The 20013-nt window shown below is 40.0% G+C and overlaps 1 protein-coding gene across 6 annotated transcripts in view; it reads right to left on the bottom strand.

The window, feature by feature from the left end:
• KLHL32 (kelch like family member 32) overlaps positions 1 to 20013 on the bottom strand; it is a 95105-nt gene that overhangs the window by 62099 nt on the left and 12993 nt on the right. For all 6 annotated transcript variants that reach the window (XM_061623388.1, XM_061623389.1, XM_061623386.1 and 3 more), the window contains 2 exons: positions 17012 to 17102; positions 12321 to 12501 (listed from right to left, as the gene is read on the bottom strand). In XM_061623388.1, the coding sequence (XP_061479372.1) occupies positions 12321 to 12501; positions 17012 to 17034 (204 nt within the window). In that variant the 5' untranslated portion in view covers positions 17035 to 17102. The remainder of the gene's footprint in view (positions 1 to 12320; positions 12502 to 17011; positions 17103 to 20013) is intronic.

Genomic DNA, 20013 nt, shown 5'->3' with positions numbered 1-20013 from the left:
AGCTGTATTTAGGGGCAGTGAGGGCAGCAAAAAAACAATATTTTGCTGCCACTCAAATCATCAATTTACCGCCCAGAGCTCTTCAGAATTGTCCAGGGGCTATTACACTCTGGCCCCAGGGACATGGTAGAACCATCTGAGGCCCGCTGTAATGAATTTGCTAGCCACTTCCAGGATAAAATCTTTAGCATCTGCCAGGACTTAGACTCCAGTGTTATAGCAGGTGAATCAAGCGAGGTATCCAGAGCGCAGCCTTGTCCTGATTTCTTGGATGAGTTTCAGTTGGTACAGCTTGAGGACGTTGACAAGGTGCTTGGACAGGTTCGTGCAACCACTTCTGTACTGGATCCTTGCCCTTCTTGGCTAATAAAAGCTAGCAGGGATGAAACAGCCAGCTGGGCCAGGGAAGTGATTAATGCCTCTCTGTGAGAGGGGGTGGTCCCTGGCTGCCTGAAAGAGGCAGTAGTGAGACCACTCCTGAAAAGACCCAGAAAATCTTAATAATTATAGGCCGGTAGCAAATGTTCCATTCCTGGGCAAGGTCCTGGAATGAGTGGTTGCAGGCCAGCTCCAGACACTCTTGGATGAGACTGATTATCTGGATCCATTTCAGTCAGGTTTCAGGCCTGGTTTTGGCACGGAAACAGCCTTGGTCGCCCTGCATGATGACCTTTGTTGGGAGAGAGACAGGGGGGGTGTGACTCTGTTGATTCTCCTTGATCTCTCAGCAGCTTTCGATACCATCGACCATGGTATCCTTCTGGGGAGACTAGCTGAGTTGGGAGTGGGAGGTACTGCATTGCGGTGGTTCCACTCCTACTTGGCAGGTTGCCTCCAGAAGGTGGTGCTTGGGGAACATTACTCGGCACCCTGGACTCTCCAGTATGGGGTTCCGCAGGGGTCAGTTCTGTCCCCCATGCTATTCAACATGTACATGAAACACCTGGGTGCGGTCATCCGGGGCTTTGGAGTGCGTTGCCATCAGTATGCTGATGACACGCAGCTCTATTTCTCCTTTTCATCTTCTTCAGGTGAGGCTGTCAATGTGCTGAACCGGTGCCTGGCTGCGACAATGGACTAGATGAGGGCTAATAAACTGAGGCTCAATCCAGACAAGACTGAGATGCTGCTAGTGGGTGGTTCTTCTGACCAGATGGTGGATGTCCAACCTGTCCTGGATGGGGTTGCACTCCCCCTGAAGGAGCAGGTTCGTAGCTTGGGGGTTCTCCTAGAACCATCTCTATCACTTGAGGCTCAGGTAGCCTCAGTGGCACGGAGTGCCTTCTACCAACTTCGGTTGGTGGCCCAACTACGTCCCTATCTGGACAGGGATAACCTGGCTTCAGTTGTCCAAGCTCTGGTAACCTCCAAGATTACTGCAATGCACTCGACGTGGGCTGCCTTTGAAGACGGTTCAGAAACTGCAGCTGTGCAAAATGCAGCAGCCAGATTGGTAACAGGGACCAGACGGTCCGAACATATAAAACCGATTCTGGCCCGCTTGCATTGGCTGCCTGTATGTTTCCGAGCTCAATTCAAGGTGCTGGTTTTGACCACAATACCTGATGGAACGCCTCTCCCGATACGAACTCACCCGTACACTACGTTCAAGATCAGAGGCCCTCCTCTGGGTGCCTACTCCAAGGGAAGCTCGGAGGGTGGCAACAAGAGAGAGGGCCTTCTCAGTGGTGGCCCCCAAATTATGGAATGATGCATGTGACGAGGTGCGCCTGGTGCCAACACTGTTGTCTTTTCAGCACCAGGTCAAGACTTTTCTTTTCTCCCAGGCATTTTAGCATGTGTTTTAAATTGTTTTTATATTGTTTTAAATTTTAAAATTGTGTTTTAAATTGTTTTTAAAATATGTGTTTTAAATTGTATATTTGTTTTAATGTTTTTGATTGCTGTAAACCGCCCAGAGAGCTTCAGCTATGGGGCGGTATACAAGTGCAATAAATAAATAAATAAATAAATAAGTGTGTTAATATTGTGGTTATTAATCAGAATGCTATCTATTCTAAAGGTAATGTATACTGGTTTCACTTTATATCACAAATGTCTGATCATTCAGAAAGGCTACTGGATTTGGACTTCCGGGAAGGGTGACTTAGCCTGTGCCTGCTTTTGAGACGGGCTCCTGCCTCAAAAGAAGCTTATTCAGATATATCAGTCAGTTTTTTCTTTTTTTTTTGACTGATTAAACTTCTCCCGGGTAGGGAGAAACGAAGAGATTAACCTCAAAGCCTATTTTTGTTGGGACGACCAGATCTCATTAATTTATGGGACGAGGTCCAGCCGACGAAGGTGGGACGGATTTTCAACAGCAAGCTCTATCTGTTAAGGTGAACGTTCATCTTATCTTCTAAGAGAGAACGCACTAACAGGCAAGCACCCTTCTTTCTATATTTTTCTTTTACTTGACTTAAATTGTTGCTGTTTAAAAGAGATTTGCCAGATTGATCAGTTTTTGACATCTCACTGGGGAGCCATAACTTCTCTCTGCTACGCACTAATTAATAGCTTATCTCTGTTTTTGTTGCAAAAAGCTGTCCTGGATTTGCATTCTAAAGATATACACAGAAGAGGGATTTCTATTCCAGATTTTTATTTTGAAAAATATTATACTGTTTTGAGACTACTCTCTTTTTGGTCTATTTTATTTTGACGAATCTGTTTCTTGACGATTGCCATTAATTGTTTCGATCCTGGGAACTGCATTTTGTTTACTTAACTATTGGAGAGATAAGGCTGTCTGCTCTGTTTATACTGTGATGTCACCAAGTTTGGAGTATTAACCCAATTGTTGCTGAAATAAGAAGTGGTTTTCCTATATTTTTCTTTTAAAATGGCAATTAAGAAAGTGGCTGAAAATCTGGAAATAACTATGTTTCAGAAAATAATGGATGAGATTGAGATAATGAAAATTGAATTGAGTAAAATGAAGCAGGAGATTAAAGATATAAGGGTCCCTGTGAGAGAGGTGACCCTGGAAGGGGTCCCTGTGAGAGAGGAGACCCCGGAGATTGGAACAGGGGTCCCTGTGAGAGAGGAGACCCTGGAGACTGGAATAGGGGTCCCTGTGAGAGAGGAGATCCCGGAGATTGGAACCAACGTGGAACAGGAACAAGATTTGGAGTCTATGGACTTTAGAAATAAAATCTATTGTTTGGAACTCAATGTTATCTCTGAAGAAATGAATGAAGATTCTAGAGATAAAGTTATCAATGGCATGGATAATCTTCTGGACTGGAATGATGTGATGGAGCCCAATATAGAGAAAATCTATGGAATTAACTGCAGCCATGTGACAATGGAAAAACTTTTAAGAGATGACCCAGTGTATTTTGAAAAAAAGAACAGAGATATGATTTTACAGCAGTATTTCAGCAACCTATTCAGAATGGATGGCAAGAAAATATTTGGGATAGAGGTAATTCCCATCAGACTCTTACTATATGACTATGGCTTTGACAGCAAGATTATTATGGAATACTGATAATGGAAGATTGGATATTGAAATTACTGGACTTAACAAGACTACTGAAGATGGAAGATGGAAAATGGAACTAATAGAGATAATAGAACAATGGCTACTGAAATTATTGAACCTAACAGATTCTGATGTGATGGATTAATTGAAATGTTTATTTTGACTATGGTTATGACAATAAGATTATCATAATTAGTAATGAGATGGATTAATCGATATGCTTATCTGGAAAAAAAAATTGATAGATATATTTCTTAAAGAATTGAAACCTCTCTTTGACTTTTTGTGGAAAGAATAAAGTAATGTTTATGAGATTTGATGATTAAGTAAGATAACTACTGGAGGAAAGTGATTTTATAATATGACTTAAGAGACAGGATTGTTATATATTATAGACTTATAACTGATTTGATCTTTGACAAATGGGAAGTCAATATTTTACTCTTTATTTTTTATTTTTGTTTTTTCTTTTCTTTTTTTCTTTTTGTTTAACTATTTTTGATTTTGTTTTTTGTCTTCGAATGTTTTATGATTTTGTCTTGTATGTTTTATGAAAATCTGAATAAAAATTATTGAAAAAAAAAAAAAAAAGAAAGGCTACTGGATTTGGATGGTCAAACTGAAAAGTAGTCCCTTACTCCCTTAGCCACGAAATCACTGTGTGGTCTCAGGCAAGCCTCTCTCCATCTCTCAGCCTCAACCTCCCCAACCCCACATCAGCTCCAATGGGATAACAAAGCAATATTTCTAAGAGTATATATGAAATGCTTTGAACACTTAAAATATACTATATAAATGCTAAGCATTACTATTTCCATTATTCAGTTAAATAAAATAATACTTGTAAAAGGGCCATTGTTGTCTTGCAAACCACAGCTGCTGCATATGCAAGTGAACACAGAAACATAAGAAGAAGCTGAATCAGACCATTGGTCCATCTAGCTCAGTATTGTCTACACTGACTGGAAGTAGGTGTCCAGGGTTTGAGGCAGCAAGTTTCTTCCAGCCCTACCTGGAGATGCCGGGTTTTGAACCTGGGATCTTCTACATGTGAGGCAGATGCTCTACCACTGAGCTATGGCCCGTCCCCATAGCTGATGGGAAGCCCTACTGATCCCTGCTGGATTGCAAGCCTGTCAGCAGCTCCCTACACTCCTACAGATAACCACATGCAGTTATAGCCGAAATGCAAGCTATATCTGCTGAAATTCCCTCTTCTCCAAACAACTATTAAAGGTGCAGCAGCCCAGTTCTCTTTTTCATTACGCCACCCTAAATGGGACTCGTGACAGTATGAATTGGGCAGAAGCGTTTAAAAGTCTTACAATTACAACTACTCTGTGAGCCTAATTTGCAATTGTACCGCAACTGGTAGTTACTAATTAAATTCTATGCCATTTAAGCTTGAATGAAAACAGTCATTCTTTTCTATTTGTAGTATAAAATAGTAGATACAGTACAAAAGAGGTTACGCTTTTAATTCACTGAAAACTCAACTACTTATAATCCATCAACTTAATATATAAAGCAATGCTTTAAAAACCACAACTGAAAACACAATTTAATGACTTCATAACCTCGAATAACATGTATTCAGTTACCTCTTTTTGTCCTTTGCACATTATTGAAGTCACCATTGTCAATTACAGCCTAACAGTTCTTTCAATTATATACACAGAGAAATGTCCGATTAGCCATGCTACAACATGAAGATAGGTGAACTTTTCAACACTAGAATATACTGCAGATAAAACAGACCATTTTTGCTTAAAAAAATAAATGGCATGTAAAAGTTTTAAATACTACTTCATTTTCTTTCAGCCTTATCCATTTAATTTTCTCCTTCCCCAGCCCAGTTGGATTTATTGGGCTTAGAAATCTCATCTCTCTCAAGATATTAGAGAGTAATTCCCATCATCCCTGACCACTCACCATGCTGGGGCTGATGGATAACGTCAAACAGTGTTTGGATGGCCAAAGCTCCCCATTTCTGCTTTAAGACATTAGGTCTAGCATATTTATGCTCAATCAGAAAACATTTCAATGAATGGTATCATGCTCTTCACATTCAGATGCTTCCCTTACCAATTTTGCCATTAGAAAGACATTAGAAATGCATCCTATGCATTTATACACATGAAGCTGAGCTGATACAATTACTTGCCCTTTGTTTTGTTAAGTTCTTTCAGGACTTGGACAACTGTCTGCTCACTCCATATTGTTCACTCTTGAACAATTTGTGTCCCAGTTCTGTTTTTCAGAATTTGTTTTAGTTAAACTATATCTAGTCATAGGTTACAGGAGAAAAGCGCAGAGTCAAGGTAAACTGAGGACAAAACTGGGCAGAGATCAAAGGGTCACTACAATGAACATCCCAAAAGATGGTGACATAAAAGAAGGCATATAAAAGACAGATGTAAAAGGGTGGGGTGAATATCAGAAAACAAAAGAGTTTTGGTGGCCTTGTTGGCACCAAAACAAGAAAAGGCTACCTGAAACATGTATCAGAATGATGAAAAGCCAGGGAACAAAGGTTGGAATTGAGGAAGGTAGCAAAGGAAAGAACTAGGCATGTTTAGCTTTCAGAAGAGGAGACTGAGGGGGGATAGGATAGCAATCTTCAAGGACTTCAAAGGTTGCCACACTGAGGAGGGCCAGGATCTCTTCTCAATTGTCCAGAATGCAGGACACGGAATAATCAGCTCAAGGACACCAAATTTCCACTGAACGTCAGGAAAAACATCTTAACTGTTAGAGCCAGAGGTCTGTAGTCATCCAAGGTCTCAAGGGGGGGTCTTAGACCCTTTACTTTTTTGGGAACACGGTCCTGGCAGGGTCCCTATGTCTCCAGTGTCTTATGAGCCAATCAGCATAAAGGGGGAATATGTAGGCCACTGAGAAGAATCTTCTAACTTGCTTCCTTGTCCTTTCCTGCTGATTGGAGCCAATCAGAGTGAAAAGGACGCGAGTCAGCCACTGAGAAGACTGTTATCAGTAGTTAACACTCTCCCCTTTCATGCTGCTTGGCTCCTGTTCATATCTGTTGTTGTGGGGGGGAAGCATTAACAAAGATCTCATTCTCAAGCCAGCAGCAAAAAGAAAAAGGGGGAGGAGATGGTGTGGCTGTGACTATCATTAAGGGACCCCGTACTTCTGAATTTGCCACTACATTACTGATTAGAGCGGTACAACAATGGAACCAATTACTTAGGGAGGTGGTGGGCTCTTTAACACTGGAGGCATTCAAGAGACAACTGGACAACCACCTATCGGGTATGCTTTCATTTGGATTCCTGCACTGAGCAGGCGGTTGGACTTGATAGCCTTATAGGCCCATTCTAATTCTACTCTTCTACGTTTCTATGAAAAGTAATTTAGAGAGAACTGGGTCAGAGTGAGAGTCCACATAAGATATGGAAAACTGCAAAGGCGAGGAAAGAAAGAGTATCAGAGAGAAAACAAGGAGGAGCCAGGCATTCATATTAGCAAAAAGAAGACAAGAGATAGAACTAGGACAACAATAGATACTAAATACTCAGTGGTGGTGAAAAGAAGAAAGGAGACAGGGGAGTAGGAAGGAGAAAGAAGAGCAGCTTTTTAAGAAGTAGAGGAGCAACAGTTGCAAAGAAGTCAGCTGAAATGGATGCAAGAAGTTGTGAGGAAGGCAGACAACAGGGACAGAATCAGGAGGAAGGTGATGAATAGTGCGTGGAGCCTGAGATTTATTTCCAAAGTGAAGGAAAAGCAAGTAAAAATGAAAGTGATGTAACACATAATGTAAACAGGGAATCGCAATGAGTAAATGAAAGAGTATCAAAAAAGATGTTTGCAAAGTGAAATCTATACACAATATTAGTGTTCCAGCATAAATAAAACAATACGAAGGCAGATCAAATTACTAAGGACACTGCATTTTTTCCATTTTCAATTATAAAGCCATACAAAGAAGTATGATCAACCTTCAAATAGGTCTTCATTTCTTGATGCACAATAAGCATTAAATTTCTAGTAAGAATTAGAGAATGCAATGAAACTCAACTGAAAACAGCAGCAGCATGTCACAAGGACTATTCCCACATCATTGCTGTTAAGTGAATGGTCAGTATTGAGGCAGAAGTTGGGTTTAGGCAAGCATTTAACACACATGCCTCCAGCAAAGCGTGCTGTCACCTGAGCATGTGCTTTTAGCATTGTGGCAACAGTTATCTGTAATTCTCTTCCCTTAGAGGTGAAGCAAGTCCCAATTTTGTTATTTTTTCAACATTTGTTGAAAACTGTTCTCCCACTCCACGCTGAAAACAAGCAGTTCTGGAGGGAGGTTGCAAAGCCCACCCTATACTGATCTTTTTTTAATGTTGAAGGGATCAGCATGGGGCAAGCTTTCTGAGATGGTCCCACACACTAGCTGACATCATCAGTGACATCAGCTGATAGGTGGGTGGGTGTAGTTTTGGAAAAATCATCTCAGTGGGTAAATTGGACCCCCTGGCGGGCCAAGATTGGCCCACAAATCAGAAGTTCCCCACCCACTTCTGTACTTCATTTTTTATATTTTATTGTCAGGTGGAGTTGTTTATTATTAAAGATTGTAAGCTGTTTTGTAGAGAAAGATCCTCAAAAGCAGGGTATACATTTTTAAATTAAATAAATAAAAACTTGCATCACCTTCAGTTTGTAAGCAGCAGAGCACACTTTTTAACAGAACAACAAAATCAAAACGTAATTAATTCCCATAAGATGTCCCTGCAAGCTCAGAACCTTGACCTTTTGCAGAGAAGTGACAGAGACATTAGTAAAAGCCACATTCTATTCATTCTCCCCACAACCCTGGGCAATAAGTTCAGCAATACACACTCACAGGTAAGCAGTCCTTCAAGGCTTCTACCCTCAGGAAGGAAACATGTGGTCAGGTCACTGATATGATTTCTTCCTATGCTAACATTCTCCTTTGTACTTGCCAGACAATAGTTTCCAAGAGGAAGTCTTCATCCACACCCACAAATTCACTCATGCACCCAGTTCTCGAACAGCTGGTGAAGAAACCACAGTGGAACTACTCCCACACCACTGCTGGTAAGTGAAAGATCAGCACTGAGGCATGGGCTGAGTTCAAGCAAATGTTTAAAATGCTAAATGGTATGATGAAGGCAACATATGGTGATTTTGCCTGCCAGGACGATGACTAGTCATTTGAGTGCTCTGACATTCTTGGCAAGATCACAGCTCATTGCCTCAACTCAAGATTTCATACTTTTCCAGGATGGAGTATTACTGTGAGTTTTGCCCCACCTTTCTACAAAACTATTCAACTGTGAAATCAATAGTCACAACTTAAAGAAAGATCAGACTAGAACAAGAAACTAACACAATGGTAGCTGTAATTACTCTTGGTTAAAAAAAAACAGGTTGAAGAATACCCATTTTTATCTTCACCACACACCTAAGAACAAGCAGCAATGGGAATGGTGTACCAATCTTGTGGGTGCCACTGATGAAAAGACCATCTCACAGGTACCCACCCACCACACAGCTGATGACAGTGGAATCTGAAGAAGAAGAAGAAAAGTTGCTGGGCAGCCTCATAGGAAGGAAGGAGGGAGGGAGATTCTTAAAATAGTCTGATCCCTGGCTATGTAGGACTTTAAAGAGTCAAAAACAGTACCCTGAATTGAGCCCAGATTGGTTATAACCAGTGAAAAATGTTTTTACAAAATTGTAACCAGAACCCTTGCAGCTGTATTTTGAACCAAATGAAACCAAGTGTTCTTCAACAGCAGCACCAAGCAGATCACATTACAATAGTCTAGATTGAGGTGACGAGAGTCTGAATGAATGATACCAGGTCTGGTTTCCCTGGTTTCTCCAGGAAACGATTGGCATACAAGATGCAGTTGGTAGAACACATTCCCAGCCACCACTGCTAGCAGGCCATCCAGGAAAATAGCCAGATCTGGAATTACTGCTGCTTCAGGGACAGTGCAAATCCACCCTGTCTCCCTTATAGTAAGCTGCAATCTTGTTAACAGTCTCTAACCATATCCACCACCCTTCTAAAGGTATTTTTTTCAAAGAAAGTTTTTACTCAATTTTTTAACACGTATACCACCTAAAATTAGCTTTGCTAATATGAAGTCTACAACATTCCTCTTTCCTTCTGCTTTCTGCTTCACAAGAAATCTGTGTGCTGGAGAAAGCTCCCTTAAATTTATATAGACAGTTTTGAAAGCAACAAACAGAACTTCACTCAAGCTTGCTCTGGATCCTGTTAGTCACCTAAAAATATATGAAAGTAATTGTGATTAAACAAACAGAGGTTTTTATTGTATTAACAAAACGTTTCAGCTTCCGCCTTCATCAGCTGCTAACATACAAATGCTGTTACCAAGGTGGCAGTTATAGAGCTTTGAGGATGGAATGCTCAGAGGGGCTTCATGTGCAGAGGCTAAGTAGTGGTGGTACTGTCCTCCAGGTTCAGGCCATGTGGTGCCAATGTGTCCAGGGAGTATATCCAAAAGTTCTCCCTTTTAGTCAATGCTGCTGGATCTGTTGGCATCTCTATCACTATTATAGAAAAGTCCAACAGGCTGTGATCCTCAATGTTCAAATGTTTTGCAACTGGTTGCTCCACTTTTTTTTGTTAAGATTGCCAATTTGTGGTTTCTGAAGCGTGTGTGTAGGTCAGTTGTGGTTTCTCCTACGTATTGGATATGACATACTGGTCTTTTGCATTCGATGACATAAAATATATTGCAGGAACTGCAGGTGATGTTCTGTTTTATGTAATAGGTCCCCTGTCCTAGTGATTGTAAAAGTAGCTGTCTCCCTGAGGCACACAGGTGATACAGCATTTGGAGTGACATGGATGAGACCCAGGATTGGTGACAGGTGACTTAAGTACAGCTCTCACTAACAGTCTGCGCAAATTAGGAGGCTGGCAAAATGCTACAACAGAAGGCCTGCTGATGGCTCTAGCAAGATTTTCAGAGTTTGCCAGCAATGGGTAGCTCTCCCTGATTGCTCGGTGATAGTTAGGAGATGCTGGATGGAAATCTACCACAAACAGAATCCGTTGCTCTCTGCTCTGTGACACCACAGTATGATGGATGAGGTTTTCTCTGGACAGAATGGAGGCTCAGTGGATGTTGCAATCAATAATATGTGGAGGATATCCTCTTAGAAAAAGGTGTTCTTTAAGTTCACTGATCTTTCTCTGGTATTTATCTTCAGTGTTGCAAATAAGTTTGATTCTCAGAGCTAAGCTATACACAATGCTTTTCTTTATATGCTTAGGATGGGAGGATTTCCAGTTTAAATAGGTGTGGGTATCAGTGGGTTTGCTGTAGAGATCAATGGCTAATTTGTTGTTTTCAATGGTGAGAAGAACATCCAGTAAAGGGATGTCATTTGAACTATTAAATGTAAACTTAATAGATGGATGGATAGAGCTGATGTAATTTTTAAATTGTTCTAAACTCTCTTTACCATTTGTCCAGACCATAAAGATGTCATCAATGTATCACCACCACATAAGTGGTTTGTTGATGGCCTTTTTGAGGATCTCCTGTTCCAGTTTACCCATAAAGAGATTCGCATATGATGGAGCCATGGAAGTCCCCACAGCTGTGCCTTGTAGTTGCAGGTAGTTTTCTCCATTGAATGTAAAGTTGTTGCAAGTCAGGACTAGTGTAGCTAAAGTTGTGAGAACCTCTGTTGGAGGATTGTTCATATCTCTAGTGTTAAGGAACTCATTCACACACACACACACACACACACACACTCCTCTCTCTCTCTCTCTCTCCCTCTCTCTCCCTCTCTCTCTCTCTCTCTCTCCCTCCCTCCCTCCCTCCCTCTCTCCCCCTCCCTCCCTCCCTCTCTCTCTCCCCCTCCCTCCCTCCCTCTCTCCCTCTCTCCCTCTCTCTGTCCAAGTGCCCACTGGCACAATCTGACATCTGTCAACAATCTAGCAGAGATCAATACAATTAAGTCTACTACACAACACATCTTACAGTCCTGTATTAGCACTGTTACAGCTGCGGCTTTAACATATCAGCATTTCACATCCCTTCCCCCTGCAATTCATAAAGACTGATTATGAGCTCTAGAGCACATGAAAGCTTGCATGTGATATTATAGTTGGTTTTAATAAACATAGTACCATACTATACATTTTGGATTTTTTCCCTAATGGACTAAAACAGTAATCTATGCTTTTTGTGTGTTCAATTTACAGTTTACTTGAGGAAGTTATTTTCCTAAATAAAACTAGAAAGACAACTACACGTTTTCTTCCAGATCAAGTCACAGTTATGCTAAATTCCTAGAACACTTGTCTTTTCAGACCTTACGGCAATTTAAAAATAATAATAATCCATAAGTTCCTCTTACTGAAAAACTACTATTAATTCAACACTGAACAAAGCATACATTGTAAGTATTATCTCAAAGAGCTACAAAGTAGTTAATATAGTTCAGTCACATTGTTTTTAAGTATGGAACAGATGTCCTAGGCTCACACCCACTGCCAGTAACTGCATACACATCATATTTAGTAAATACATGCATACATATCTACAAACATGTAAATGCCTACCCATGAATACTATGTATTTGTCAAACCACTGAAAAATAAATCCTCCCATTGAAGCTATAATCCTATATTCACTTATCTGTTACTAAGTCCCACTGAACCCAAGGGGGCTTACTTTTGAGTAAACAAAGAATTGAACATTGGCAAAAAAAATAGAAATATATCAAATCCTAAAATAACTCAATGATTTATGATCTAAAAACATACCTGCAGGTACATAAACATAGTAATATATTAACTTACTCTGAAGTAGTCACTGCATGCTGCTAGGACTGCCTTGTGAGCATGGAATTTCTGCTCTTCTGCTATTAAAGTTATATCACAGAGTATCCTGTCACTTCTTTGTTGGTTCAGAGCAGCCAAGACAGTATCATTATGAGAACTGGACTGGCAAAGCCTCTGGCCCGTCAGCATATCTTGAAAACTGCAAAAGATGAAGAAAGAGTTACATCAAAATACCAACAGTGAAACCAAAACCTTGGGTCAACATGTGCAGCCCTGTAGTTCTCACTGCTCAGAGAACTGGGGCATGAATTCATATAATTACTTATACAGCATCATCTATGTACATGGTGCTTTACATGGAACACATATGGCAGGGACAAGTTAACAAAGGAAGGGGTGAAATGCAGCAGGAGGAAAATGTGTTTATTTTAATTACGCATACTTTGGTTTAGTTATCCTAAGGTACAGAGACTGAAGTTGTGGTGATGCAAACACTTCTTGGGAAATGTGAGTTTTGAGGAAGAACTACAAGGAAAAAAGGGAGATCACACAGAGGTGTTCAAGGAGGCAGTGCCAGCCAAAAGGGACATCAAGGGGAAATGGGCGGACCCACTTCAGGGAGCAGGAAACCTTGCTGAGGGTGATAGAACTATCATAGCAAAGGTTATAGGACGGAACATGTTGGTGGATATAAGAGCAGAGAGACAAGGCCATGGAAAGTTTTTCAGTCAAGGACAAGAGGCTTGTATAACATCTGGGAATGGGTGCCACTACTGCAAAGATGAAAAAATAAGCAAATTTGTTTCCTGAATTTTGGGCTAGGGAGACCTACAAATTTATAAACAAACCAAATATCCCCACTAGATTGACAGATGCTCTATTATCTAATCAGAAAATAAAACACCCAACTGGCTTTAAAAACTAATGAGAGTTAACACACTTAATTATGTAACTATGTAATCATTTCCCTCTGACCTCACTGTTTACAATCCCCTCCCCCCACCCCCAGACAATTGTAACTCAGAATATCTCTTAACACATCTGGAAAATGGGCCACAAAAGCCTATGCCACAATAAATTCATTTGTCTTTTAGTGTGCCATAGAACTATTTATTTTGCTCCAACAGACTAAGGCTGCAATCCAATACATGTCTACACAGAAGTAAGCTCTATTGGGTTTAATGGGACATACTCCCAGGTTAAGTGCTTATTCCTCACTTACCTGGGAATTAAAGGAACAGACATGGTTAGGATTGCAACTTAATCCCCCTGGAGACTGATATAATGAAGGAAAACACAGCAGTCACTGCACATGCTCAAATGTTTTGATTTGTATCATTTTTCAAAAGACAAATGGTTTGAGAACAAAATCAGAATCCAATTCTCTAGCAGCCGTGAACAGCTAACAGGTTATGCAATCTTAAATCTGTTTATGCAGAAGAAAACCACATTACTTTTGTTGGAACTTACCTCCAAGTTTTCATAATTAAGACTAAATGCTTTGACAGGTGCTTGTTAGACCACACTTCCTATCTAATTCTTTTGCGCAAAAAAAGGCCCTTCACAAATATATCAGTGTGAAGGGCCGCCAGGGACCACCCCACTGCCCCCCTGGAGTTCTCTCCTGTATGGATGCAGGATTGGGTACTGGGTCAGCAGGGCTTGCTGATGAAGAATAGCTGGGAGATAAGCCAGAAAAGGGGAGAGACACAGCTGTTGACAGTGAGGCTTCAGAGTTCCATATAACTGAGGAGGAAGGGAAGGGACAGAGACAGCTTGACAGGTGTTCCAGTTGAGCCAAAGCATAGCAGAGTAAAGGTGCTGGGAGGTAACTTGAGAGTCTGGCAGGCTACAGGGAAAGGTGTGAGGCCTCACCCTAGGCCTAACAAGGAACTGCTGGAAAGTATTCACTGTGGGAAGTGTTGTGCGATTTAAAGATAAACTGAACAGTCCTGTGGTCGTAGCTATTTGTGTGCGGAAAGAGAAGGACCAGGGGCATGGGTACCCGGCCTTTTGATATCCCTCTGCCCATGCAAGTTGAACAGTCAGTGTGGTCATACAGCCCCCCCGCAACTAAATTAAAAAAAAATAAAAAGCAAACTAACACACAGTGGTATGAGCTTAACAATTATTCTAAAGTACTGTAAAAATATGAAATTTACTTAATAATTATTTTATAGTACAAGGATGGAGAGATGGTATCTGGAGCCAGTGAATATATTAAGAGCATAGACCCTGGATACCTTACTTTCCCCACCTGAAAATTTCCATGAGGTATGGGGCCGAGAAATCTATCCTGAAAGCTTAATAGGAACAAACCTTGACCTACAGCTCATAGAACTTTGCAGAAGGCTGTTGCCTGCTATATAATCTTCTTCAGGTTAAGGAGAATACAGCCCTTCTTTTCATGTGCTTTGCTTATAAAGGAGGAGAAGGTCTTTCCACAGAAATCTTGTATTTGGGAACTAAGGGATAATGAGAAATGGGATCTCATCACACAATTCTGCAGCACATCTCTGTTGTTCTTATAGTACAATTATTGCCAAAGACCCAGGGAATTTTTAAAAGATGAAAAAGATTTAATTAAGGATGAGAGATGATGAAATCCCACTCATTCATCACAAGAGATATGCTCGTTACATCACCCTAACCCAACATAGCGGACTTGGGCAAAAAAAGAAAATGGACTACAGCTGTGTGAGCAGAATGAAGCAAGGCAAATATGCTGCATGTAATGAGAATAATAATAAGGCAAATAATAATGATGATGATTGATAACCTTCAGTTATTGATATTATTCTTAATACTTTTGTACTGACTATGCAATTTTAGTATCTTATCTTATATTCAGTATTTTACATTGTAAGCTGGCTTGAATATTAATTTTAGAAAAGCAGGGTATAAATATTAAATCTAACCTAAATCTAATCTAATATGTCATCACAAAATTGTTACTTATATTTGGAGTTATTTAGATACCAGTACATGGGATGTGCAATGATTTTGTTTTTTCTTCCATTCATTTTATAGTTTCAATTGTTTCCAATAACTTTCATAGAAATTCTTAAATAAAAAGGGCAAGTTGGAGGGGTTGAAACATTACTATTATTACTACTACTACTATTATTACTACTAGAATTTATTACCTGGCCTTCACTCAGAGGTCCCAGGGCAGGTTACAACAGTTTAAACGCTTAATTAAAAATAGTGAAAAACAACCTAAACATCACAGAACATAGAGTGAGCCCTAACAATACACATCTCAGGTGTCGAAAGCCAGGGTAAAGAGGTGCATCTTCAGCATTCACTGAAAGTTGTACAATGAAGTTGCCAGACACACCTCGGTGGGAAGAGAGTTCCACAACTTAGGGACTGCCTTGCTGTAGGAAAATTCATGGACAGGTATGATTTGGGGGAAAAGTTTTACATAGTTTGGCAATCAGAAGTCCGGTAAAACCTCCCAACACAAAAAATGTTAAAGTGTTAAAGTACTAGAATATCTTTCTAAATATAATACTGCCTTCTTCATCTGTTAAATTACTATTGCCAGTTTCTGGCAACACTTTTTGCTGAAATATAAATATGAACAAGCCATATAAGATGATTTGAAAAAAAGAACCTCCCAAAACTATTTCATAAGCAAAGGGCGTATTGGCCCCAAAAACATATTTTGAATTTCTCTTGTCTGTCATTCAGATGTAAAGCCTACAATGGAACATACATTCAAATGAAATGACTCTTCTGCTTTCTATTCCATGTTAACACATGTACACAACAGGTCACGTATAATTTTCTTAGTTTAAATCTGAGCCTAGTTCTGTGAATTTAATAGTTTCTGCTAAGCATGACTGTATTTGATAATGAAGTTGAACTGGGGGGAAGGAGGATGTTTCAGATCTCCTCTCTCCACCTCTCTGTTTGTTTTTAAGAAGCATGCTTAGAACTGCATATGAAATACATAAAGGCACAGTTATCAGACATATGATATGTGTAAACACAGTTATCAGATATATACGTAAATGCACAGTTATTAGACCAACCATCCTGTAAAAATGACCTCCTGCTATTTTCTACATTATTCCCATCACAGTAACTTTCCCAACAAAATTAATTGCCTTAATCAAATCAATTTGGGAAGGGGTGGAGAATCTCACTGTCCCTTCTCTTTCATTGTTCTTCACCTACAATAAAGACAATATTTAAGTTTAAATGGTAATAAGCTGGCTGGTCCCATGAAGATCAATACAATGCAGCTCAGTAATCTGCCTTTTTTTCCATTCCAGCATTAACAGGAAGCCAAATCCTTTTTGTGTTATATGTTCAATGTGCAAATGAGCTGAGAAAAAAAGGAACAATCTTACAGCATAAGTAAATATTTCGAAGGGGAAAAGTTACAGTGAAAAATCATGGAAACCTATCACAACAGCAAAAATAAATCCTCATGGTCATGTCTCTGTAGAGTCATTTTGATGCAATATTAATGGATGCAATTTGCCATGCTGCCATCCTGTAAGGTAGTATTCAGTAAGAACATAAGAAGAGCCTGCTGGATCAGGCCAGTGGCCCATCTAGTCCAGCATCCTGTTCTCACTGTGGCCAACCAGGTGCGTGGGGGAAGCCCGCAAGCAGGACCCGAGTGCAAGAACACTCTCCCCTCCTGAGGACCCACGCTAAAGGAAAACTGGCAGGACAGCTCCCATGAACCATACCTGAGGCACACCTCAGACGGCATCCTTCAGCTTTGCCCTTCTGAACCTCTTGCTTCTTAATAACTTGCAAAGAAGGCAGCACACATTCCAGCTACAGAGAAAAGAAAGAAAAACAACCGTTCAGTTAGAAATAAAAGGCAAATTGTCGTCCAGGTCATACAGAAAATTTACCACTTCAAAAACAACCAGTATACAGATTTGGGGCAAAGAATACTAATGTATTCACAGAACAGATTTGCTGCAACAATTGGAAGAAGTGATGGAGCCATGCTAAGTAATACAAACTCCATATCTTTTTTGTGTGTCTGTAAATTAAGATACAGACAACAGCATAAATAGAATACTTCACTGACTGATGGTTGCATAGCTTTCGGTTTGTCAATATCAGCTTTATTTGTATACTACCTTTCTGTATATACTGAAGATGCTTTACATCAAACTGACAAAGTATCAAAATAAAAAATTAGAAACAATTAGTCTGCAGTAGTTCAATAGTTAGAACACAACAAATACATAATAAAATGACACATAATTAATTCAATAACAACATTCCATTAAACAATGAAGCAAAACATACAATTTATAATTATTAGATCAACATTTGGAAATGCAAAACAGTTTGGAAATGCAACAGCAAAAATATTCCAACAGGCACAGAAATAACCAATTAATACACATTACAGAAAAATGAATGATTATTAAAAGAATCCACAAATCAAAGTGCATAATTAAGAGCCAACAAGACTGTATTAAAAAACTTGTCCCATTCACAAACTTCATTGATACTCTACCTCATTAAATATGCCTTCACATTCTCATGTCTCTCTTGCTCTCACCAGGCGAAAAGACAACCAACTTTCCCTGTCCTCTCAGGGGAAATTAACAGATTGAGAGATTAAATGCTAGGCTATCCCTACTCTCACCAGGGTCCAGTTCATGCTACACTGAGAAATTATTATGTATTATATGTAGCTGAAACAAGGACTCTGAGAAACAAGATTTATTCCATGCAAGGTACTATACAATTTTGCATCATCTGTACAGCATCGTTTCCATGATGCTCCCACAACTGCATCTTTTCCATGATACTCCCACAAATTATTTCAGTACATTGCTAATCTCTTCCAATCATTCTGAATCTTTTGGAGTCCAAATTGAGCAAGAAGTGTGAAAGTTATAGCTTCAAATTCTTTAAATTTGATTTTAGAACTGTTTAACTGAAAAACTGGAAGGTTTATTGCAGAGATTACATAGTCCTCAGTGGGTTCCAATGAAATTCATTTTCTGAATGCTCTTCTGTTTCTTCCAGTTCACCTCACAATCCATATCAGTTTATTTATTATTTATTTATTTATTATTTGATTTATATCCCACCCTTCCTCCCAGTAGGAGCCTAGGGCGGCAATAAAAACCCCACTTTAAAACATCATAAAAACAGACTTTAAAATATATTAAAACATCTTTTAAAACATTTTTAAAAGCTTTAAAAACATATTTTTTAAAAAAGTTTAAAAACATTAAAAAGCAATTCCAACACAGACGCAGCCTGGGATAAGTATGTATGTACTGCCTTCAGGTCGATTCCGACTTATGGCGACCCCATGAATAGGGTTTTCATGAGGCTGAGAGGCAGTGACTGGCCCAAGGTCACCCAGTGAGCTCCATGGCTATGTGGGGATTCGAACCCTGGTCTCCTAGGTCGTAGTCCAACATCTTAACCACTACACCACACTGGCAAAGGGCTCTACTTAAAAGACTTGTTGAAAGAAGAAGGTCTTCAGTAGGCCCTGAAAAGATAACAGAGATGGCACCTCTCTAATATTTAAGGGGAGGAAATTCCACAGGGTAGGTGCAGCCACACTTTCCGTTTCCTATGTTGTGCAGAACAGACCTCCTGATAAGATGGTATCTTTAGGAGGCCCTCACCTGCAGAGCACAGTGATCAACTGGGTATATAAGGGATATGACGGTCTTTCAGGTATCCTGGTCCCAAGCTGTATAGGACTTTGTACACCAAAACTAGAACCTTGAACTTGGCCCGGTAGCTAATGGGTAGCCAGTGCAATTCTTTCAGCAGTGGGGTGATATGTTGGCGACACTCTGCTCCAGTGAACAGTATCGCTGCCACATTTTGCACCAGATGCAGCTTCCAGACCAACCTCAAGGGCAGCCCCACATACAGCGCATTACAGTAATCCAGCCTGGAGGGTACCAGTGCATGGACAACAGTGGTCAGGCCTAAAAGTCCAAGAACCAGACTCAAATAGAGGAAGACTGTATGCAACAAGGAGGGGGCAACAAAGAGATGGAGCTGAAAAGCCAGATGATGCAAGTCTATCAGTAATTATTCCCAGATGAGTCTTACTAATCAAGGAACATCTGCAGGTGCTATTTTGAAGTTTCCTTTCAGAGTGCTGGTGAAACAGTCATTCCAACCCCCCTTGTTTTCCACATTCCAGAACAGAAGTCTTTCAACAACAGGATGTTTAGAAATCATCCATCAAGTACCCCACTCTGCAAATTCCAAAAAGATTTGTTTCCAGAGACTTTAAAAAAAATCTCTAGAAACATTCAAAATGACATGATTATTTACTGCATGTGAAATGTTTCCAAATTCATCCCATGCAGAAGTGGCTGAATTAATTGTAACCTCTACTCTCACAGTGAACAGAGCATTATTTCCCATCCTGTTACCTAGATTTATGAGCCAGTATAGGGAGGGACTCAATAAAGCTTGATACAAACATTAGTGAATAGCCCAAAACGAACACACAGGTAGTCCCAAAATTTTACTAAAACAATAGTAAATGCGCTGCACATTTTGAGTACAGGGTGAATCTATATAACCCTTTCATTTCTAACTTAAGAAGACTCTGTCAAATCTTTGAATAATTATGTAGATTTGTGTCTGGTGTTTTTCAAGGGCACAGAGAAAGCCCTCATGTGAGGATTTTTCAGAGGTTACAATGAATGTATGTACGTTAGGGGGAAATTGAGTTTTT

This window comes from Rhineura floridana, chromosome 4 (assembly GCF_030035675.1).
Source record: "Rhineura floridana isolate rRhiFlo1 chromosome 4, rRhiFlo1.hap2, whole genome shotgun sequence".
NCBI lineage: Eukaryota > Metazoa > Chordata > Lepidosauria > Squamata > Rhineuridae > Rhineura > Rhineura floridana.
Note: the sequence above shows the minus strand (reverse complement) of the source record. Positions and strands in the feature narration are given on the sequence as shown.